Consider the following 25808-nt stretch of genomic DNA (forward strand, 5'->3'; position numbering starts at 1 on the left):
TTATCTGTTATATACTATTTAACCTGTGTCATATAGCCTTTTTTCAATTTCCGCCATTGCTACACAAGCAGTTGGTTTATATAAACTATAGTCATTTTTCTGAAGCAAACAGATCAGTTTTACCAGTGCAGGGCAACACTACATGATATTTTCATTACATTAAAATACTTAAATTTTTTGGTTTTACTGTTCCCTTAAGTTCAAGGTACTGTTGACTCTATGGAGGTGGCGGTCCTGTATTTCAAAGCTTTATAGATATTAGGTTTTCAGATAAAAGATCCCCTACACATTTTTTTCACAGTTTTCAGTAAGTATCTGGTTACGCTATTATTTGGCAAAGTTGTACTCCATTGGCTTAAACGTCTGTTCTTAATGAAAGTAGACAACAATGAATGTAGAATTTTAATACAATTATATAATAACTATATAAAAGGGTGTAAATGAGGAATTTTCCTTTCTCACCACAATCAAATCATTGCATGAGAGGTTGTTAGTGTGCTTGAGAGATCATTAATTATTCTCATTATTAAAAAAAAACATTTAGCAGGTAGCAAACCTTAAGTCATTGCTATTTTTAAAAACATATCACAGCTAAGGGGAATTTCATCTTGGTATCAACTGTATTGTAAATGTTGTCAGTGACACCCATTGACCAGCTTCACTCTGCAGCTGTGGCTTTATTGTTATTGTACCTTATCTTTCTATTATTTTCCTTTTTGTGCAAGCCCTGCCTTATTTGCCTTCTCCTATATTGCAACCAGTCTGCAATACAAACCCCTGCCTTGTTGCTAGGGTTAGGCAGGCCAGGATTTGTGGAAAGGCCACCAAGGCCCGGGCCTAGGGCGGCAGGATTTTAGGGGGTGGCATGCTGCCCAACCACACCCACATTGGTTCAGAAACACTGGTGATGCGCAGGAGTTAAAATTGTTAAAATTGTTAAAATCCGGCTCTGGGGTTAGGTGGGACCAAACTGGAGAGTCACAGAACAAAAAAGTAATCACAGAAGTTAAGAAAATTAACTGCAAAGTATCTTGGAATATAACTGCCCATAACATACCAAAAGTTTGTTTTCCAAAACGGTTCTATAAAAGTGATCTTGTTTGTTAAGGCTGATTTATTGTATTCATAAGGGTCAACTAAATGCACCAAATCTCTTTAGTTCTGCTGTATATCTAACAATGGCAGGGTATAGCTTACGTTCCCCCAATAAGTGTGATATCCCCTGAAAGTCTAGTTTCAGGCCTTTTGGTTTTTTTGATTGTCTGCCTGTACATACTCTTTACTTTATGTAACAATATATTCACTGGCTGTTTCTCAAGAAACACATACTGTAACTGAGCAAAAAAAAAAAAAAGGAGGGCGCTAAGGTTTTTCTCAAGGGGTGCCAGGGACCAAAAAGTTTTTTTTTTTAGTCCACCCTGCATTCTCCCTCTAAAGAGCCAACTCAGGTGACATCAGGCTCATCATAAGCCATTTTATGACTATGGATTGTAGGTAATGCTGTCGATTTGCAATCAGTGCAACATTGCAATCTGCATTTTTCTTTATATGACCCAAGTTTTACAGGCGGTCTGGTAACATTATCCTGGAACTAAGGTAACTAAAGCCGCACACACATGGGCCCCGTACAGGCTGATCTGACCTTTACGCCTGAAGGATTATTCAGTAACCTTATCCCACGGCCTGTTTGTTAGTCCTAAAAACTTACATACGGTTGGTAAGGACAAAACTATGAACACAAAAATTTAATACAAAAATCCTGAGCATAAGCTTTCAGACCTTTTAAAGGGGTTGTACCCCTTCCAACACTTTTTTCAGTTTAGTTGGTTTCCGATAGATCACCAGAAATAAAGATTTTTCCCAAGTACTTTATTTGTGACCGTTGACTGAAGTGTTAAGTGTCATCTTTCACCTTGTAAAGCAGCTCTGGAAGGGAGGGGGGGTCACCGACCCTGTAAACTGGTTTAAATTGATACATTTGTTATCTTTGTCTCTGCTAAGCAGAATCCCTGAGTTTCATTAAAGGCAGCTGTTAGAATTGATACAATAGTTGCTAATGCTCCAGAGCTGGTGCTGAGAAATGTATCAACTAAATATTGCAAAATTGTAACCGTTCAGAATCTTCGCCTGAATTACTGAGCTGCGAGATTCAAACACCAGATTTTGGAAAAACAGTACAAAAAATAAAAAATGGAAAGCAATTGGAAAAAGTCTTTATTTCTGGTAAACAATCGGAGGACAACTCAACTGAAAAAGTATAGAAACTGTGAGGTGTGGGTCTCCAAGTTAGTAAAATAATAACTCACCACATTTGGGAAGTGGCCCAGGTGCACCTCCCTGAGCCCTCAGCATAGGGAGCGGACAACTGAAACTTCTGTAAAGCAGGCACTCAAAAAGGCAGATTTCCACCAGGCAAAGGTTTTTAAAGTGAAAAGTGATTTATTGTATCCATAGCCTTATGTGTTTCGTGTTAACAAACACTTAACCATAGGCCTATGGTTAAGTGTTTGTTAACACGAAACGCTTAAGGCCATGGATACAATAAATCACTTTTCACTTTGAAAACCTTTGCCTTTTTGAGTGTCTGCTTTACAGAAGTTTCAATTGAAAAAATTACTTGGAAGGTGAATAACCCCTTTAAGTTCAACTCATTTAGTTCATAACTAGATTAGAGATCAATGAAATACTAATGTGATAAACATTTAAGGGAAATAGCTGATGCAGGTTTCTCCCCATTATTTCAATCCCGCCATACATTTTTGCAAGTATCCAAATAAATCTTTACCCAATATTAGTCCCTAATTGATCTTAATGGACCCTGTATGAACTGCTTTGGGTCACAGGTTGGGAACCTATAATGTAGCAAAATAAACCTGAAGAGAGACAGGCCTGGCTCAGCTTCTTTCCTGCCTGCAGCAAGTGCAATCGCTCAAGGAAACAAGACAGACACACACAGCTGCACATAACTGCCCGTGTCTATTTAAACATTTTATCCTGGGCTGTAGTATTTTGAGGCTTAATATAACATCCTGGACTCTAGATTGGGAGCAGGCAAAGGGTGGAGCCAATCAAAATAAGTATTCTCCTGCTGCTCCTTCGGTCAAAATATATATATATAAGGGTGAAAGGTTTGAAAAGGGTGCTGACATTTTAGCATTCAGATCCCACTGGTACCTATATTCTGAAAAGCAAGTTGCCCTTCACTTTCTCTCACATCTCCTAAAGTGGAATTTCTCATATCAGTGAACTGTAGATGAAATTGTTGGCTGCCTTCTTGCAAGCTATGAATCTATAAAATCAAAGGTAATGGAGGCACTGTGGGCTAGAAAAGCTTGCCCATGTATATTCTCTAACAAATTTGTATTTAAGGTGCTAAAAACAAATAATCTCCCCAATAATTACAGGCTTCATATCACACAGATAAACACCGAATGATCTTGCACACTAATCAAGCACAAAAAGGCAGGTAGTACTGCAATTAAAAACGCTTTATCAAAGATTTATACGTTAGGCGTTCTTGCCAAAACTTTATTTCTCTCATTCAGAGTATCTGCTTTCATACTTGTTTGCTGTTTATTGCTGGATGGTATGTATTGTTATGGCCATAATGAACATGGTCATGTACTGACATATATATTGTAATGTTGGTACATTAAATCTTTGATAAAGAATTTTTAATTGCAGTACCACCTGCCTTTTTTGTGCTGGATTAGTGTGAAAGATCATTCTATATTTAAGCTCTAAACCTTTTCCAGTCTCTAGTTACTAAGTATGCACATATATGGCTTCATTTAGTGCTACAAACTAAAATGTAGGCTTGTGGCTTTCCCCATGTCATCAGACACTCTAATCTAACACTAGTTCCCAATGATCACTTCACAGACCAGAGCTTGACTGCTCCACAATAGCAATAAGTCACAAGGTGCTCACCTCCCCTGCCTGCCCAGTATCCAATCATCAAGCTGGTGTAGCTTATTATTATTTATATAGGGCCAACACACTAGATAGCGCCATAGCCTGAAAGCTCTGGTACATCACTTCTCTGTAAACATTTAAACAGTATTATGTTTTCCCCCACCCCTGAGCAAACATTCAAAGACCAAGCCTTTGCTCCCTATTGTATCTGGTTTTATTGCTATCTGTGAGGCTTTCCTGTTAAGACTCATTGCACCTTATCTTCACAGGCCCATAAACAGGATAAATATAATACAATATCAAGTAAACTTTGCTGGCTTAAAGGATAACTAGAGCTAAAACAAATATTTTCCTTTAAAAGACACAATGGGTAAGGTACTTTACCTTTGGATGGGTAAAGGTGGCCAACAATGTGCAGATCCACTTATCTGTAGAGGTTGCCAAATAAGCGGATCTTGCCCAGATATGCCCAACTTGAGTGAGTGATAGGCTGATCCAATTGTGGGCTCCAGTGATCGGATCACTATGTCGGGAATGCAGGTGGTCAGTGCAAGGACCACATCAAGGAACCAATGCGGTCCTTGATCTGATCGGATTTTAAAACCTGCCCAATCAATAGCTAGCCTCCCTTAGGCCCGATAATGGTCAGGACAAGCAGAGTATGGCACACACAGGGAGCATAGGGCAGGCAGAGTATGGCACACACAAGTAGCATTGGGCAGGCAGAGTATGGTACACACAAGTAGAATAGGGCAGGCAGATTAATGCAAACACATGGAGAATAGGGCAGGCAGATTAAGGTACACACAGGGAATATAGGAAAGGCAGAATACAAAACCTTTCAGGACCACTTTAAAATGAACAGTTCATACTGTGCTACATACATTGACACAATGCTGGTGCCCCTCCAGTAGTTTGTATGAGGTGTGAACAGGTGAACAATGCACTTTCAGTTTGGGTCTGAGATGTGAACAGCGCAGGGCTTTACAAGTGTGAACAGTAGAGGGTTCTAGGGGTGTGAACAATACAGGGGGACATTACGTGTGTGACCAATACAGGATTTTTCTGTCTAAATTTGAGATGTAAACAATGCAGGAGCCAGTTGGACAGCACTGCTCACTTTTATGCCTTGTATGCCTTCCAGCATCATCTTAATGTCCTTCCCTATTCCCTATTTTTCATCCACTTGAGTTCTTGATTGGCCTTGACCTACATTCTAAAACAGACACATTAGATTAACATCCCCCAGATAAATCCCCATGGTTGTGTGCTCCATATTAAATCACACCAGTACAGCGTGTGACATTGGCCTTCAAAGCTTTCGGTCATAAGAATTCTGTTTTTTGTCTCTGAACTACACAAAACAGGTCTGGCTACTTGACTGAATGAAACTGTTGCTCTGTTATTAACTTGGGGGGGGGGGTCTTCTGAGGTAACTGCAGGCTCTCATTGGATAGTAGTGATACTTGCACTCTGTTTTGCACCAGATGCATAGAAAATGATGTTGTTCCAGTCAGGGATACTGCTGCCATCCCACAGCTGTAATTATATTCAACCTGGTTTGCACACTCAGCGTAAAACTATCAGGGGAACATACCTGATCTAGTGTGGCAGAGTCAGCAGTTGAAAGGGCAGTCTACACCTCTAGGAACTGTACAGATATCAATGAAGTCACAATAGGGTGCCAAGCCATGAGCCAGTAATACAAACAGCTGTTATCTGCACAGGCCCTGGGTGAGCTTCAACAACTTAAAATAGCTACTGGCATTTGGACAAATTAAGATAGCCCTACATTTAGCATCTCTTTAAAATAGAAAGTAAAATGGCTACCAATCCCAGAATGCTCTTTGTATACCTACCGACTGGTTTATTGAAACCCAACTTTCTGGAGCAGGTTAATCATACAGAGAGTAAAACTTTTTTAACATCAGTCTCACGCCCAGCCCCTAACATCAACCCTATGTAGTACTCTTGTCTGGGCAGAACCTCCCAAGAAACAAACACAAACTAAAGTCTGAACAAAATGTGTTACGTGAAGGGAAATGATTGTCTGAAGCGTGGCACATAAGCAAAACCAACACTGTGAGGAACAAAAGCCGCCCCACCCAGGGAGGAGGGTGTGAAGCAAATGTCAGAGACTACACTGCTGTGCCCCTCCACCAGCTTCTTAAGCCTTTATAAGGAAAATTCATACAATGTGCATGTACACAACATACTCCAGCTCACCTCTTCTTGCTAGAACTCACACTGACCCATAACTAATAGCCCAAAGGAGCACACATTAGTCACACCACTCTCCCCCATTCAAAACCAGAAATCCAGACATTCATGGGATACCTCTCAAGGCTAGGCAGTGACTGGAGGGTGTGATGTGGGTGAAAAGTGACATCACCTTTAATTCACAGCTTTGAAAGGATCAGACACTGCAGTGACAACAAGATTAAACACATCCATTAGTAACTCATTTCCATACAGTTCACAAATACATGTGTACCTGCATTTCCATGCCAGGCTTCTGAGAGTATGGAAAAAAATCATCTGTCTCAAATTTCAACTGCAGCAAACAACTCCTTTCAATGGCTTTAGAGTTCTTTGCAACTGTAATTGCAACTGAAAGGAGTTATTTGTGTAACCCTTTCTCTTCACTTGAAACCATGCAGAGGAATCTGTTAATCCACTGGCTTCTGCTACGTTGTTTCAGTAGTCAGAACCATGTTTCAGTAGTCAGAACCAGCAGAGCAAAAAGAGATACGCAGATATAGTTTTTAATAGCAATTAAATTTATTACTACAATTTATTTTATTCTTCATACGGTGTAGGAGCCCTTTTACAATGTTGGTCACTGATGACATTAGGAGCCTGGCAGAGCCAAAAAGCAGAGCAAAACAAAATAAAAGTATTATTATTGTAGTAGCCACCACTACAGGTATACCAAAGCTATAGTCTTCCCCTTGCTTTTAACTACAGCTTCCAGTTTTCCCATGGGAGTTGTAGTGTAGTGTCAACATTCCTGCAGAAGGAACTAAATGGCCTTATTCACACTAAGGAGCATGTTTACCTAAGTGTGAACATAGAGCCGGCCACAGTTTGCCAGAGGGGAGTTTCACTACTTGTATAGGATTTTTTGTATCTTTTATGAAGTTGAAGCTATCATGCAACGTATACCATTTGTAAATGTCTACATAAACACCACACGGCTTTAAACCACCAAGAGGGTGATCGCCTGACACAACTAAACTAGTCCAATCACTGCGCCGATTACACAGGCATAGCATCAATGAAAATTAACAAAAGTATGACATTAAAAAAAAAAAAGGCTCCAGCATCAGGCAGGTTAATTCTCCATATCTCCAATAGGCTGTAGGGAAGTAGGCCAGGTTGCATGGATACAATAGATGCAATTCCTCCAGCTGAGAAGCTTGCCAACCACACACAATGCTGCCAATCACTTACCCGGGAGATGGAGAGGGGCATGTTAAAATCCTTGCCTCCTTGCAGTCGGAAGCCCCAGGGCGCTGGCCCATCCAGAGTCACCTTGTATTCCTCCATGTCACCAAACTGCAAGCAAGAGAAGGAATGTAAGAGGGCTGAAGGAGACCACCCAAAGATCAGAACACCGTAAATCCTGTGTATTCAAGTATTCCCATTGAATTCAACCCAGACACTTCGGAATACACATGCACTGGGCTAACCACTAGCCAGTTTAGACACATGCCAGAGGCTGTAATGGTTTCTAAGCAGCTATGCGAAATATAAATGCACTAGAAGAACTATAGATGTACAAGGATATGGCAGGTACCCCCAGAGAACTCCTTTGCCAACGGCTGATGAACTGCATTTCCCAGCATTCTACGTCAGAGAGGACTTGAATAGAGAATGCTGGGAGTTGTAGTTTTAAAAAAGCTCCATTTAGATTCCCTGATCTACTGGTCTCCCCCATCTCCTGTGAACTCCATTATATAGAATGAGCAACAGGTTCTACATTTCACTCCTATCAACCCAACTCCCCGGGACAAGCGATAGAGAGGTCACCCACTAGCAGCAGTATCTAACGCAGCAGTATCTGATGCAGCTCAGCGTCTCACCCGGGGCAGCAGCGGCAGTAATAGTAGCGGGCGGAAGAAGGACAGAGCCCTGCCAGCGCTCCCCGGCTCTCAGCCTATATAAGGAGTGTAAGATGACACCCGTGCCGGGCCGGGGGATACAGGGAAATGAATCACTACTTTGGCTTTGGGAGGGACCAGGCTGCACATTCCCAGCTCCCAATAAGGGGGGGAGAGATTAGAGCGCGGGCACATTCCTCACACGGACGCACACAGCGGCTCTCCGGCGTCGGCCAATGGGAGCTTGGCACTGGCTAGTCAGGAGACGGATCATTCCATGAAATGGAAGGGTGGGTGCCTCGCGTCTCCTAGGAGACGTGCCCCGTGGTACAGGCATTAAGCGCAGGAATGACTGGGTATCCGTGTAAAAACTCGCCAAACCCTAAAAGCCAACGAGTATACGTTGCTATTCCAAAAGGGACAAGGTAGGAACTGCTATGTAAGCGAGGGTGCCATCCAACTGACACCAAACTTGGCACCAAATCCAGGCTGGACCAAACTAATCATAGTGCTGCTCATTTATCATCACATGCCCCTGGGAAGTACCTCGTGGCATCCACTACCAACAACATATTCACTTTCATTCTCGTACCTACAAGTATTTGGGGGGAACAAAGTTCATCGCTGATTGGTCACTGAGTGTTGAGGTAGCCATACAAGCACCAATATTATTGTACAAATCTAGGTTTCATGAGATATCCATGCACCGCCCACCCCAGATCCTGCCCCCAAGCCCCACCCCCAAAAAAACATTGGTGGTCAAGTTAAAAAAAAATCCTTGGTGGTCAGGGCCCCCCCTATATGTTAAAAAAATAATTAGTGGTCAGCCCCCCCCCATAAGTTTAAAAAAATAATTGGTGGTCAGGCCCCCCCTATAAGTTTAAAAAAAAATTTGGTGGTCAGGGTCCCCCAATAAATTAAAAAAAAAAAAACAGTGATGACAGAGCCCCCATAAAAGTTTTACTAAAACATTGGTGGTCAGGGGCCCCGTAGAATATAATAAAAAAAATCATTGGTGGCCAGGGGTTCCATAAACTAAAAAAACCCAAAAACATTAAGTCCTTCCTGACAGCAGTGGAGGCGTGAGTACAGCGGCCAGGCCCCCCTAAGACCCAAAAATCACGGGGCCCGGGACAACTGTCCCCCTAGTCCCCCCCTGATGGCAGCCCTGTATCCATGAATGATGGTACCTGTCATCTTGTCGATTGGATGGAAATTTTTTTATCCAATTCTTAGTTTTCAGTTGTCAGATAGAGGTAGAATTCTTTTGTTTCTACCGGCATATCTGACGATTCAGCGCTTAATGTTAGTAGCGAAAATGAACGCTTTCCCTTTACCAATGGTTGCAGGAAACCGTGTCAGAGTGGAGGGTCAGAGGGCCACCAGGGCTTCCGCAACAGGGGCCCCAGCTGCAACCCCTCAGTAAAAATGATTGTTGATCCCAATGTAATTAATAGGGAAAAAAGATAAATATATGGGAAGGCCGGTATTTTTTTTTTACAGAAAAGGTGGCAACCCTACTCTCCAGAAGTCTTGCCACGTGTGCCTGTCCTCTAGTTTTGGGGCTGGGGAGATCCTGGGGCAGCACAGGCCTGTGCGGGCATCAGATGGGCGCTGGTGTGGTCGGCGGGGCCCACTGGCTTTTTACTCAGTGTCCCACTGTCCCTGGCAGGAAAGATCGTAGTTGTAACATGTATGGCCACCTTTATGCCCAGTGCAAATTTGCCAAGTGTTGGTAAATTGTCTCCCTTACCTCACTTATGGAATCTGCCATGAATGTTTATGGTCTCCATTTGGTTCTGTGGGGTTTCTTCAGATGCTCTCTGGCTTTGTTTCTTACCTACTGCTAAGTTATAAAGTCATTTTCCATTGTATTTTTTACATTTTCACCATTTACCTCTCTGAGAATGAATTGTGTAATGCACTCTATACTACAGTGAGTGAGGCAAACCATGGGGTTTAAATAGTATCAGCGGCAGACCACACTGAGCAAGTGTTTGGGCCACTTTATTAAAAAAATCAGGTAACTGCCTTCCAAAGAACTTGTGTGGAGCTTCTCAGGCTTAGCAATTGGTTCATGCACACCTGAATAGGATCTGTGAATGAGACCCTGTTCAGTTAAAAGTATAAAGAGAGATCAGCTTGTTTGTGAGTGTAAGGAGACTAAAAAATCTTTATATACTTGCCTGTGCAAGCACAAAATAGACTTTAGGGCCGGTATAGTATGAAGCAAACTTTTCACAAGGTCAAGAAATCCATACAAATCAGAAGGCAGCATTTATGGGTCGCTTACAGTATATGAAAGCAAGCATTTCCTGCTCCTTAAGCTGACCATAGAGGCAAAGATTTGATCATACGAATCTCTGTTTCGTACGATTTTCAGGCAGTATGTGAAGTGTCCCGATATTTTTCGTGCGATGGCAATCAGTTGTTCAGTCAATCGGACAGGTTAGAAAATTTCTGTCGGCTACAGTATTTCTGCCGATCTGACAATATCAGTGGGAGACTGTCACCAGCTTTTATCGGACATAACTTTCGTACAATTACTGTCGGGGGCAGAACATTGTCTGATCTGTTATTTTACTACTTTATTTGATCAGGATAGTTAGTGGCAGGTCGGGAGATTACATCGCACAATCATTCGCTTCACATTGATGGTATATCTGCACGTCTATGGCCAGCTTAAGGCTTATGCCACATAGGCTTTTTGTCTGATCCACTGCGATGGCCGGGGTGCAGGCACGTGGAGCGAATTTCAGAGCTGAAATGCACTGGGCTGAGGTAGGTCAAAGTATGATAGGTTGTCTCTCACTGGCAGTACTGATCTGGCACAATTTAACACTTTGATCTGTCCCCTTACTGTCATTTATGAAAAGTTTAAACTTTCTTAAGTGCACCACACCTGAGTGGGTAACAACAGTGGGCGAAAAAGCGAAAGCATTTTTACTTGATGCATTTTTGTTGCAGTCTGAAAATGGAATCAAATTCTCCAAAGGAATTTGTTACTTTATCCAAATAAATCTGATCATACCATGCCCCCCCCCCTCTTTCCAGTATTATAGAGAACATTTGTATTGCATGACATATGGGCAAGAGAATGATTAATTCACATTCACTACATTTTTTCAGCTGTCCCTGGGGTTATTTGGTTTGTATTTTACCAGAAGACAGTCGGATAGATGTAGTTTTTACCTGCAATTTCTCATTCACTCCCTTTTTCTTCTGGACATCCGACATATTGAATGCGTGTCCTCATATGGCGACGGATTGCTCCTTGGTGTGCCATGGAGTTCAGCCCTAATCCTCTGGACATCCAACACATCGCGTGTGTCATCTCATGGCGAAAGATCGCTCCTTGGCGTGCTGCGGGGTTCAGCCTTAATGGTAACATTTCGTCAGGTTTTAGATGGCGAATGGTCGAAGTCGAATTTTTAAAGAGATAGTACATGATAAATTTCGATATTCGAAGTACACAAAAAATAGCTCGAAATTTGAAATGTTTTTCATTCGAAAATTCACCTCGACCTTTGATAAATCTGCCCCTAAGTGTAAGAGTACTAAAAAAGTTTTTTACTAGGCAGAATTGAACGTTGGCAAAAGATTGCTAAGAAATGGTCGCGCTGACGAATTAACGCTAGCGAAACTTCCCCAGCGTTTGGCTGCTGAGATGCAACTTCGTATTTTAGTGAATTAGAGTAGTGGTATTGTTTTGCAACTGGCGAAATGGCGCAGAGCGTTTGCTGGCGAGAATTCGCCTTTTAGTGAATATGCCCCAATGTCTCTCAGTTCTTGCCAACAAACATGGCAGCAGGAGGCCCCAGGAGATATAGGGGGCCCATAAGGCCCTAATTAATGAGCAATTTCAATATATATTGGTAAGACAGGAGAACCTCTGGTTGGGGACCCTAAAATGAATTGCTGTGGTGCCCAGTTACACCACTGCATGACAGTGTGCATTTTTAAGTAAGAATTTCTTCTTTAGGGAAGATTAGCTCCCTCTGCCAAGATTGCAAACAAATTCCAATTAATTCTAAAATGAATCTGATCATATTAACATCAGTGCTGACACGATCATGCATGTCCTCTGCTCCAGTGCAATGTCACCAAAGAGATTGGATAGCAGACAGGTGATACAAGGGCAGACAGACACAATTAACTCACGCAATGCCAATAGAAATGATTAATGACTCTTCAGAGCTTGTTAAAGCCCCAGAGAGAAGTCCACAAACCTGCCTTACTACATAAATCACAGGTGTTACAAAGATTCTGCCGCAGCTGGGGATTGTGGGTAAGAACATGCATGTGTTTCCTGCTTAGATATTTTGCTTCCATCTAACTTAATATGTGGCTTTTTTGGCCAGGGGATTTTATCTAGCAGGTTTAATGTGGTCACTAACAAGATCACTAACAAGAAGGGACAAAAAAGTGGAAATAAAGAAAAAACTTGTGCACGGTAATTAAGGAATATTTTTAAAATATCCACAAAACCAAAATATTAACAACTGGAACTTTATAGTCGGCACACAGCATAATTCCATATAATACTGCTATTACCCAATAATGGAAATTCCAAATGTTACATGAGTAATGACTGAGCAGTGCCCCAAGGGTCATCATCATCACTTGACAAAGATGTCCCAGGAGCGTTCAGTTAAAGACCTTTATTCTGCTAGACGTGTATGGTAAAAAAGTTAGTTTTTTTTTTATAGATAACTGTAGTATGAGTTCTGAACCAAGTTTCATGAAGGAGTAGGCTCTGTTTGCTTGTTTGGCAGTCTGTACATGTTATGTGTGTGTATATATGACTAGGTATAAAACTGGTTGCAATCTAATATCCAGAAAATGTACTGCAATGTTCAGTTAACTATAGAGAAAACAGACCCTGCGACTGCAGGGGGGCCCAGGAGGTATGGGGGCCCCATGAGGCCCTAATTCATATATAGTTTCAATAAATTGGTAAAACAAATCAATCTTTAATCATTTTGGGGGCCTGAAAAATAATTTGCTGTTGGGCCCAGTAATATCTAGTTACGCCACTGCCCAGTGTTGCACCTATATGCACTCATTTGAAATTGTTTCCAGTGCTGATTTTCCAGTTGCTTTCTAATTGAAGCATATGGCAGCTGTTGCAAGTAAGTGTGAGCCCTACGGGCAAATTCACTAAAGGGCGAATTTTTGCCAGCGAAACTTTGTTAGTACTATTACACCTAGGTCAATTTGAATAGGGCTGGTACATAAAAGTCATGGACGTCTTTATTAGTGATGTTGGTGCAAATGCTTGAAGTTGCCACTTTTTATTACAAATGTCCAAGGAACCGTAATAAAGACAGAAGAGGTCTGCTAATGCCCTACACATAAGCCCTAAAACAAATGTGCAAAGTATTGACCGTTCTCCAGAGCGAAAAGTCTTTTGGCGATAGGGTGCAAACGTACGCTAGCAGTTGTCTCGCTCACTAGCGAATTGTCCTCTACGCCTTTTAGTGAATTGGTGATGTCCCTGCGGATGAGATTTCTGGCGAATTGACGCTAGCGTCAGCCACTTTGCCCTTTAGTGTATCTGCCCCCTAGTGTTGTACCTGTATTGTGGGTAGGGATGAACAAAATATGTTGCTGCATTTTAGCATGAAAAAAACGCCCATAGATTGTTTAGTAAAAAAAAAGTTGCACGGTTTGAAAAATGTTTGTACAAAATAAACGCCTATTGACTTCAATGCATTTGGTGAATATATTTGCCATTTCGAGAATTTTCGGCAAATCAAAACGAGATCATCACTAATTGATTTTTTTTATCCATCACAAGTGGATAAAAACTTGGAGGCTAGCATTTTTTTTTTTTTTTGCATTGTTGCTCCACAACATTGACTCCTTTCCAGAAACTATTATCCCCACTGCTTCGTATACTATACCTGCTACTACAGTGTTTTCCTGGAAGCTTTTATCCCTTCTGCTAAAGATACTATCTCACTCCCATTGTCCCTTACCAAAGGCTATGTTTTCCATTACTGCTACTGGATCAATCCTGCCCTACAGTAGCAGTTATTCCACAGCCTCTTCCCAGTAGCTTTATCCCAGCTGCTGCTTTAGGCACTGTATTTCTCTACCCACACAGCAATGTAGTATTTTAACCCTTCAGTTAAATTCTCTCTTTTGTGCAATAAAATGGAGATATTTCTTGTTTATGTAAAGACTTTGACAGTAAACATTTGCTTCTTTTTTAACGTGATACTTTGTATACAATCTGTATTGTATTGGCCCAAAGTTTATCAGAAGTTACAGATCATTTTTAAATAACTATTTAAATACTCATTTACAGCTCCAGGAGGATGTTCAGGTTCTAGCAGACTCCATAGACCCAGTACAGGACAATGTAGACAATGATGAATTCAGTCTCAGTCCTGAACACATTGCTAACCAGTAATGGTACTTTGCATTATTACTTTACTTCAGTGGAACTACAATATTAGGGTCATGGGGAGATTTTTCAGACTTGTTTAAATCTACGCTACTGCTGTCAACAAATCTTCCATTAGCCTAAAGTAGGCCACACACTTAACAATTTTGCTTAACGACCAGCTTTAGTGAGATCCGATAAATTGTTAAATAATTATCACAAAGTTGGTGTGCACCAAATGATCATTTCTTCTGGCATCAGTCAGAAAATTGGTTAAAAAATTCCATCCATGGGATGGACAGATTTTTACCACTTTGGAAACTGCGCATTTGTGGGGCTGTGCTTTGATGACAGGTGTCAGAGACTTCATGTACCAACCATTCGACATTTGGCAAGAATGTTCATTTCAATAAATTACAGCAGTAAATATATATACATATATATCGCCTCAAACGTAAAAGGAATTACAAAGATATATATATTACAGTCCACGAAAGCACTCACAGCAGACGCCATCCAGCGTGGGTTGATACACCATGCACCAATAAATAACCTTTTGATACACGCTGGATGGCGTCTGCTGTGAGTGCTTTCGTGGACTTTAATAATTATTGATTGGTTAGCACCCAGCAATTGATCATATGAATGGTGAGTGCCAATAACTTCTACATATATATATATAAATTAAACAAAGTTTGGGTGAGGTGAGGGTTTATCAAGCCTCACCCCAATAAAAAGGGATGAGATGCAGTTTATTGTGTTTTATATTATATATATATATATATATTTATTATTTATTTTTTTTAAACTTTTTTTTCACGTTTTGAAAACTGAACAATACAGCATACATTGTCTTTTAAATTGTTCACAGGACATTATAAAATTGTCCACTTTAGGCTTCAGCTAGACGATATCACTTGAACGCCCGATAGTACTAAAGTGAAAAAATATTTTAAAAATTGAAATGTTTATGGCCACCTTAAGAAACAATACGTGTATAATGAAAGGTAACTCATGGATGGTTGACATGTGCTTCCAAGGTGATGTCAGTTTTTATGTACAAGAGGTTCCACCCACCATTGTGTTAAACACTTTGCCACAAGCTAAGGCAATGGAATTAAGAAGAGATACATAGCAATTAAAGCAAGTCATAGACTTGTAATGTGTGGTAAGCTTGGAAGCTTTGCATGTAATCACTACATGGGGCGTGTTTTACTATTCACCAGCAATTATAATAGCCTGAGACAAAAGTAAAATATTTAGTACCCTGATGGCTTTTTGCATGTCTTTCATTCTGATCAAGGAAAATATTCTGTTTATTTCAGGAAGAAAGATATATTAATATTTTCCCTAGCTGACAATAAAGTAGTTGTACCAAAAACAGGTCTGTATCTATGATCTATGTTGTATGTTTATGCAATAGCCTCTCACAATCAGAGCTGCCTTTAAACTGGGTGGCAAATCTGGGAAAATATTGAGTGCCATCAAACCAGCAGATCTTTCTATGTAAGGCTAGCCTTAGCTTTTATCAGTTAAGTGTAATAAAAAATAATGACAATGGATGCTATTGATTAGTGTGTTACAGCACTAGTGTATAATTGCACATGTGTTAATAAACCTGGGTCTTGCTCTCATGCTAATGAAATAGTTTTCCATCAAGAACTACAAAAATAATCAACGGATGATCCCATTCATATGCTTAGCTCAACAAAATACATCAGTCTGGGAATCAGGCATAACAGTCAGACCAAATCCTTTGACTTTCTTTTTGCTATTCATAAAGGAAATTCATATTAAACGGATTGGTTGGTCCCCTAACCTATCCGCTACCTGGATATACCATACAAAAACAGGTGTGAGCAAGCGGTAAATGAAATTAGGGATGCACCGAATCCAGGATTCGGTTCAGCATTCGGCCTTTTTCAGCTGGATTCAGATTCAGCCAAATTCTTCCGCCTGACCGATCCGAATCCTAATTTGCATATGCAAATTAGGGGCGGGGAGGGAAATCACGTGACTTTTTGTCACAAAACAAGGAAGTAAAACATGTTTTCCCCTTTCCACCCCTAATAAGCATATGCAAATTAGGATTCGGTTCGGTATTCGGCCGAATCTTTCACAAAGGATTCGGGGGTTCGGCCGAATCCAAAATAGTGGATTCGGTGCATCCCTATATGAAATCCAAGGCAAGTTCAGTATTACTCATGGCAACTGTTGTAATACATCCTTGATGCAGATTCTGGCATGGAATGCAAGTGAATATCTTGGCAGGAGTCAGTAAATAAAAATCATTCACTAAGTCCCTCACACAAACTATTTGGTGTATTCACAGTTTTGCATGTAATCAAAACAACCACACAATAATACCAGATGGTGCCAGTGCAGGGAAAGGTCCCAGAGTAAATGTTCCAAAACACAAGGCAGTAATCTATTATTGACTACAATCCTAAAAAAAAGGCATTTTTATAACAAGTGATATTTAAGTATAAAGAAGAGAGTATACAGTAGTTTAACATGATACCAGTAAAAAAGGTATCATGCTCTTACATATATACATCATACTTTTATATCACCTCTCATACTTACAAATCCCCCATCACCCTTTTACATATGTGTTAAAATTCCCAACCATTTTGTATAAGCCCCCATTGTACATTTATAGCCACATCTTCTACAACATCTCCATCATTCACCTGCAAGCACCACATCATACTTCTCCAGTTTCTTAGCCTTACAACCCCTTTATTATCCTACTAAATACCTTAATCTCTCATAAATCTTCCTATTATCTTCATAACTGTAGTGCCAATGTTACCTTTATTAGTGCATGAGATCCAAAGAAAACCTATCCAAGGATCTGTATCTTCATAACAGTCTGATACTCACAGTATAAGGCTTTTTTTCAGAACCTCTGGAATCACTTCCCATTTTTTTAAATTGAGACTATTCACATCTGTTATCATTTGCTTCTTTGAGTATGAACTTCTTGAAGAACATATGTAATTGTTTTTGTACACTGCAGAGATACAATAGGGAGCATTTATCATTGAGTTGTCTGAGCTGAACATGTTCAGACTGAGACCCAATGCCTTTGTTTTATATATAAATTTATCACTGAGCTTGAGAGTTGCACATTAATAATAAACTAGGGAAATCGCCAGCCTTTCTGAGATGCCAGCTGTCTGACACCATTTACATTTACCATACCTACCTTTATTTAAAATGCATTAAACCCGACCATTTAAAGGGATACCATCTTTACCCTTCCATCTTTGCATATATAATGGTGTGTTCTGCATGCACAGGGAATTTAAATTGCATTAAAAATATACATTTTAAAAATATCCCTGCCATTAATTTTCTATATCCGTTAATATTCCATATGTGCCGACTGTGCGCTCCAGTGCTTTATCTGTGCATCTCATTGACAATGTATGAATGGACTGTTGTTTGACAGGAAGGAAATTGATCTAGGCATTTGATTACAGCATGGATATGATTTTTTTTTCCACAATATCACAAATGGTAAATTAGCATTCCTTTAAATTTACACTAACTTACATTTTAAATTGCTATTAACACTATACAAGGTTTTCAGGGACATGTAAAATTACCAGGCTACCAAGTCACCAGGGCTGCCATCAGTAATCATGGGACAACATACTACTACATTAGCAGAGCCGTTGCCCCCCAAAAACCCTGCCCAATAATGGAATCTGCACCCCTTTCATGATCTGCAATTTCTTTCTTGGGGCCACCTCTGCTATAGGGCTCCTGACTTCAGGACCTCCATGATTGTCGCCTTAAGTGTCACTAGGATTGCCACCTTTTTAGAGTAAATTTACCAGCCAGCAGGGAGGTGGCAACAAAAGGGGTGGTTTGTGATGTTGGAGGGGCAGGTTGATGATGAAAAGGGTGGGGTTATGATAGGCAGAAGGAGAAAAAGGAAGTGGAAGAATACGTTTGGGGTGGGTTCTGGTTGTATCAGAGGCTTAAGATGGCAGGTCAGGGGTGGGCCAGGGGCTGACCTTCAGGGTATTGCAGATTTACTGGTAACACTGGCCCAGGCCTTGGCAAGTGTTTTACCAGCTAGACTGGTGAAATTCCATCTGGGTGGCACCTAGGGTTGCCACCTTTTCTGGAAAAAAATATTCCTATATTTTTATGGTTTTTCCCTATAAATAACATTGGCATCAAGCAACATTTTTACTGGCCCTAGTGGCACGTGGCAAGCACGTCACTATAATTATAAATACCCCATCCCCATTTAGAGGTGTTATGCATAGAGAAGCTATGTTAACTTATGTTATGCGTTAACTTATTGGGTGACTAAATTTGTGTTATATATATATTTTCAGGACTGGGTATTATTTTCAGTGCTTGCATAGAGCTGATGTACAATAAAGCTAATTCAGGTGCCAGATTCTGCATAGTATTGTGGTTTGTTTTTGCCTTATTGCCATATCCAGATGCAATTCCTGAGTGTCCAGAGCTTGCCCAGTGGAGATGTCATTAATGCTGACATTTGGCATTGCTTAAAGTGATATTAAGCTTGTGTGCAGTGGCACACCCATGGAAACCTATCATGTTTAGAATCTGGAATTCCATACTTAGACTTATCAACCATCTGTCCCCAGATGGGGGTGAATCAGGCGTATTGTTTGGGTGAAGTTACAGTTCTGCATGTTACCATATACAACTGATTGAGCTGCTGTAGCAGGGCATACAAATATGGCATCCTGTGATGGTGCTAGATACAAATGGTTTAGGCCCTCTCACACCCTACCAACTTGGCTAGGCAGAGATGCCTGGCGCACACAGGTGGAGGCCCGGCCGCCTCCCAATGGTAACCCGAACAGAAAAATCCAATGGCACACAGGACTCATGCAACACCTTAAGTTGCACCTTAAGGTTGGAATCACAGCCTTGAGTGTTTCTTGCGAAGTGCAGTGCAACATTTCGGGGTAAACCCCTTTGTCAAGCATGCTTGACAAAGGGGTCCACCCCGAAACGTTGCACTGCACTCCACAATAAACACTTAAGGTGTTGCATTAGTCCTGTGTGCCATTGGAATTTTCTATCCTATGATGGTGCCAATTTAAAAGACACTAAGTTCTTCCTCTACAAGCAATGTCTGGGGATATCTGACTGGTAAGGAGTGATCTCGCTTTCTCAGCGCAGTGACCTACTTTGTTTCTTTTCTGGGAATCACCACAGTTTGCCATTCAAATGCATGGCCTTGCTTCTTTCACCTTTCCATAATTAGCATGCTAGTGACACATGGTGTAGTGTAATTATGTTGAACTTTTTTTTTATTTGTAGCTCAAATCAGCTGCAGTATTGGAGCCATGCTGTTGTCCTTCCTGGATAGAGAGGCGTGAAATGTGTGAATCTGTACACAAGTGTTATCTGCTTGCGTGCTACTCTTGGAGTGAGACGGGCAGGCTGATTTATGTGAGTAAAAGAGAGTATAGCTGGCCCATATGCCATTTGAGCTTGCCAAAACAGTTCACAAATGGATTCTAGTTAGCAGCCTTATCTGTATTAAAACATCCTCTCAAACACCCACAGGAAACCGAAGGCCTCAACACCCCACTGATAAAACTGTCTTGGCTGCAAATTGTCAGCAGTTCTGGCAATCAGCATACATACAGCTTGCTTTATAGTGTGTGTTCCCAGCATACTGAATTACCTCATAATAAGATTATGTACAAAAAAGAACATGGAAAAACAAAGCCAAATATTACTGCAAGTTCAGCAAGCAGTCATGTCTCTTACATGGTAGGGAAAAAAAGCTAAAAGAACCATTACACTGTTTTTAGGGAATTTGTTTCTTATTTACTTATTCTGGATAAAATAAATTATGCTCATGTTCAAGCATTTAGAAATGGTTTACACAGATGCATGTATAAAATACACAGGATTATACTTCAAATGAAATCCTGTGCAATCACATTGGCCTGCCATTTTACCAGAGGATCCAATGGTGAGTCCAGACTGTAGTGGGCTCCAGCCAAGGACAATTACCAACACTTTGCTAGTCCATAGGCCTAAATAATTACTATAAAATGTTAGATTTCGTGACAGTAAGCCCTGAATGTCATGTTCACAGGGAGCAGTCAGAGCATGGCACACACAGGGAGCATAGGGCAGGCAGAGTATGATACACACAGGGAGCATAGGGCAGGCAGAGTATGATACACACAGGGAGCATAGGGCAGGCAGAGTATAATACACACAGGGAGCATAGGGCAGGCAGAGTATGATACACAAAGGGAGCATAGGGCAAGCAGAGTATGGCACACACAACGAGCATAGGGCAGGCAGATTATGGCACACACAGGGAGCATAGGGTAAGCAGAGTATGGCACACACAGGGAGCATAGGGTAAGCAGAGTATGGCACACACAGGGAGCATAGGGCAGTCAGAGCATGGCACAAACTGGGAGCATAGGGAAAGCAGAGTATGGCACATACAGGGAGCATAGGGCAGGCAAAGTATGGAACACACAGGGAGCATAGGGCAGGAAGAGTATGGCACACAAAGGGAGATTAGGGCAGTCAGAGCATGGCACATACAGGGAGCATAGGGCAGGCAGAGTATGGCACACACAGGGAGCATAGGGCAGGCAGAGTATGGCACACACAGGGAGCATAGGGAGGACAGAGTATGGCACACACAGGGAGCATAGGACAGGCAGAGTAGAGCAGGAGACCGGGAAACCTATCAGGACCACTCTAAGATGAACAGTTTATACTGTACTACATGCAGTAACACAATGCTGGTGCCCCTCCAGCAGTTTGTATGAAGTGTGAACAATGTGGACACTAAATGGTAGAGCAAACTCCTGCAAATGGTTGAATGACTGTATACAGAAAATGGTAGTTGCAACATGGTACTGTGACTTCCACTTAAAAGGGTTATTCACCTTTAAGTTAACTTTAGCAACATTTCAGCTGGTCTCATTATTTATTTTTTATAGTTTTTTTTATAGTTCTTCTTCCTACTCTTTCCAGCCTTCAAATGGGGTCACTGACCCCATTTTAAAAACAAATGCTCTGTAAGGCTACAAATGTATTCTTATTGTTACACATTTTAACTACTCATCTTTCTATTCAAGCACTCTTATTAAAATCAGTGCATGGTTGGAAACTAGATTGCTGAGATTGCAAACTGAAGAGCTGCTGAAAAAAAAGCTAAATAACTCCACAAACCACAAATAATAAAAAAATGAAAACCAGTTGCAATTTGTCTCAGAATATCCCTCTGTACATCATACTGAATGTTAACTCAAAAGTGAACAACCCCTTTAAATAGATAAACACCCTCAGCATAAAGTGTTATTTTGACTTCCCAATACAAAATTATATAATTACCCCTAAGCATAAAATATTGACCAACAAATTAAAGTACCCAATTCTCTGTTGCCAATTAGTTAGGCTTTCGCTACCACTAAGTCTTACGACTATCCTTGGATCATGAGCTCTAAGAGCGGCACCTTTTCCACAACACTGGTTGCACAACCCAAAAGCTAGTCATATCACCACACTGTAATAACAGATTCTGGATACATTACACCTCTGTTAAATAAATGGGTCCACCTCCAGAGAAAAAAAGAGCAGCTATGAACATGTAACAGAGGTGAATATTCACTGATGTTAGAATCCTAGCATAGTTTGACAGTAGTGGAGCACCTACAGCTTGAACCCATTCTGTCTGGGAAGCATATTTTTTCTATATATAGAGGATAGGGCCATTGAGTCAGGATAAGATAGATGTCGTTTTCCTTAGATGATTACAGAAGAGACTGTGTACTGAAATAAATTAGAAAGTGATGGACACCATGAAATATGTGGCATAAATTAAAAAAATAGCCAGAAATCATATGGTAACTGCAATGTATGCACTATCTCCAGGCATTTGAGGGCATTGCACAATGCATTGCACAAGACCATAGGAAATGAACAGAAGGGGACTCTCACTAAACTCTGTTTATTTAGATGAGGCATACCAAACTGCATGCACATTTTATACATAATAGAACACATAATAATCAGGTCATAGCATGTTTATAATAAACCCAATAATATATGCTAAAGTTTCTTGTCAGTATATATTTGTGCAAGGAGTATTCCAAGGCTCAGATAGCATTTCCAATAGGATCCACATTTGAAGCAGGCAGGACTTTGCAATTTGACTGGGTAACATGCAGCACAGACAGGGCAGGTTTAGAAGGGGCCAATCAATACTTTTGCACTTGAAAATCATGTAACCACAGCATGCTTTATTATAATTTATAAAATTGTAAATATGTAAAGTTTAGCCTTGTTGGTGCAGCAGAATACAACAATGGTATGATTGGCCCTATGGGCTTTGTCAGTACTAGCCAATATTGTCTTTGTAATTGTAAGCAACTTTCCTATGTATGTTATTTACAGATTTTCAGTGGGTTTTTTTTCTAATTATTTGTAAATAAAATTTGTCTAGCTGTTCATATTATCTCCTTTGCTGAAACAATGTAGCAGAAGCTGGAGGGTTCTTCTGCTACATTGAGAGACAGAACCAGAGAGCAGAAAAGGCAAAAGCAAATTAGGGATGCACCAAATTTATCAAAATATCAAATCTTTCATAAAGGATTAAAAATGACCATACACAGCAAGCGAAAATGCTGGAATCAGTGCATCCCAAAAGAAAATACTGCATTCCAAAGTGCTACTAGTCCCTCTCTTATCCTATCACATACCCTGTCTAAACTGTAAGCAGGATAGTGAAGATTAGAGGCAGGATAGAGAAGATTAGAGGTGAGTGTTGTACTTTTTCTCCTCTGTTCTGTAGCACTTGGTTGAAAGAAGCTGCAATGGCATACGTGCTCCTTGACTATAGAGTTGAACAGATATGAATAGTTATGAGAGATTGAGAAAAGTATTCTCATTAGCTGTACAGCGGGCTTGGCTTCTTTTATATCATCGTGAGAAAGGCATGTCAGGTATTTCTTTGTGCGCTCACACAGGAATGGCCATTTTTAGCCGTTGCCATGTAAATGTGCTGAATGTTAACCTTTCTAATTAACACAGTGATGGTCTATTTAAAGATAAATTGTCTTTATCGTGTATCCTTGTAGTACAAATAAGACTGGGAATACTGAAGTACAGTAGGGTTCACATACTAATTCTCATGTGTTTGTTTTCATTGGTTCATGTGACATTCAAAACAGATCTGTGTGAGTGGGTGGGTTCCTGTTTGAGGGATTACAAATGGACAAATGTAATGAAAGAGCTTGTAGGTGCCTAAGAAAGCGATTACAGGTATGGGGCCTGTTATCCAGAATGTTCGGAACCTAGGGTTTTCCATATAAGAGATCTTTCCAAAATTTGGATCTCCATACCTTAAGGGCAGAGACAAACGCTGCCATTTCCCCAGCCAAGTGACAAATCGTTTCTTCTTCGGGCGACTAATCTCCCCGAACTGCCTTCCCGTTGGCTAGACTGTAAATCGCCAGCGGGACGGCACTCGGATCGATTCTGCTTTCCTAAGTCGCCCGAAGTTTCCTCGTGAGGCAACTTCGGGCGACTTCGGAAGATTAAGTGTTCCAAGTGCCATCCCCCCACCAGCCCAATAAATAGTGACTGTCTATTGCATCTTACAGCAGCCCCTCTGGCATTTGCCAGAACCCACAGATTGCCAGTCCGGGTCTGGAGGGCATGTTGGAAGAATTTAAATCGAGATGGAAATATTCTTAATTGTTTCAAAAAAATTAATCAAAGTATCCAATGTCAAAATACACAGAGAAAAAGTAGAGGCTGACTTGATGCCATTGCATGAAGCAGGTCTGGTATTTGGCTTTCAACAGATAAAAGCAATGTGCAGGACAGATTTGCATGGCAGTATGACTAGGGAATGCATGTGCCCCATCTATGCCCTACCAACCTTAAACATCCTGTGTAAAATGACTGGCATGCTAGTAATATGACATTAGTATTACAGCCACTGTTCTGATGCATTTCTAGGTTTATTGTAGGCTGTGCTTAAAAATAAAGTAGGTCGGAGTCATTTCTCCACGATTATACCAAGTGTATCTATCTCACCCATGATATAATAGACTAATGGATATTTCCAGCATTTCTGTGATAACAAATGCATCCATAGATATCAAACAAGCTAAATGATATATTTTCTTTATATTTCCCATCTCTTGTCCTTAAGACTGATACAGCAACTAAAGCAATATGGCTGCTGATACACAAGCTGTGAATTTATCTTTCTGCTGATATATACTTTTGCTAGCCTACTGCTGTATGATTTCTTTGCTGGCTGGACTGCGTCGAAAGTTTTTCCCTTTTGGTTAATTTTAGAGTTTTCTCCCTACATATAACTTTAGACATTAATTTTCCACGGATATGCATTCTATTGGAAAGCTTCCTCAGCTGAAGGCACCAGCGGGTTAACATTGCCAAACAGTGTGCTGTCTGTGCATGCTGGATTTGCTGGGCCTCTCTATCTAGGAATTCATACTTGCCTTATGACTGTGTGTTGTGCCCTGGAGGGTGGGAAATAGTTCTGTACAAAACCAGAAATACTTGGAACACATAGCAGTTATATCAAAGACAGAGAGAGGTCACATTCTGCTTGGCTGCCATTCTTTGTCTTCTTATCGAAATGGCATCTTGCCACTTATCCTTCCTCACATTCTGCTACTCATATACTGTACCGAGACCAATTAAGCCTCACTAGCACAAAGTCAGACGATTAACATCAGCCGTCAGATTCTATCCACCAATCTATTTACAGTGGATTCTTTCCACCACAGGTGATTTATAACATTTCATTCTATAAAAGATATACTTATCTATCTTTATGTTGCAGTCATAATTGGCAGGGAAATCACCAATTTCTTGCTCTTGAAATAAATAAAAGTATAGTTTTATTGAATTAAAGGAAAAGAGCATTTGTCCTTATAGGCTTGTTAAAGGGCATCAGTCAGTTGTAGTTCATACTAATCATAGCAGCCTTACATAAGATAGGGCACTACTACCTTATTTTGCTACCTTTTATACTAGCTTTTGTATGGCCTCCTGCTGCTGGTGAAATTCTATGTCAGCCCATATGCTTGGACACCAACAAACTGCAATTTGTTATTGTAATGTGCATGCGAATTGCCCTAGGTATTGAGGCAAAGGTAGGCTGGTGCACATACAGGAAGGTTCATTGCCAGGGAAGGGCCATATCTTAATATTACTTATGCCTGTTGATAAGTATGATATTTAAATAAAGATTTAGGCATCAAGCAAATTAAAAGAAACCCTAAACCAGTCTAAAGTGTGCATGGCTATTCCTTGTACAGGTATGGGACCTGTTATCCAGAATGCTCGGGACCTGGGGTTTTCCGAATAACGGATCT

At 40.7% G+C, this 25808-nt stretch overlaps 1 protein-coding gene across 2 annotated transcripts in view; it reads right to left on the minus strand.

Moving 5' to 3' along the window:
* The window catches only part of LOC108710972 (PDZ and LIM domain protein 7-like), a 67709-nt gene extending 59525 nt beyond the window's left edge, over positions 1-8184 (minus strand). Inside the window, exons 1-2 of one of the 2 annotated variants that reach the window (XM_018252230.2) lie at positions 8001-8184; positions 7369-7473 (exon numbers count right to left, since the gene is read on the minus strand). In XM_018252230.2, coding sequence (XP_018107719.1) covers positions 7369-7464 — 96 coding nt within the window. In that variant the 5' untranslated portion in view covers positions 7465-7473; positions 8001-8184. Of the gene's footprint in view, positions 1-7368; positions 7474-7951 lie in introns of both variants that reach the window. The other variant, XM_018252229.2, reaches the window with a different exon arrangement.
* Positions 8185-25808: the final 17624 nt, after the last annotated feature.

This window comes from Xenopus laevis, chromosome 3L, assembly GCF_017654675.1.
Source record: "Xenopus laevis strain J_2021 chromosome 3L, Xenopus_laevis_v10.1, whole genome shotgun sequence".
In the NCBI taxonomy this organism is placed as follows: domain Eukaryota; kingdom Metazoa; phylum Chordata; class Amphibia; order Anura; family Pipidae; genus Xenopus; species Xenopus laevis.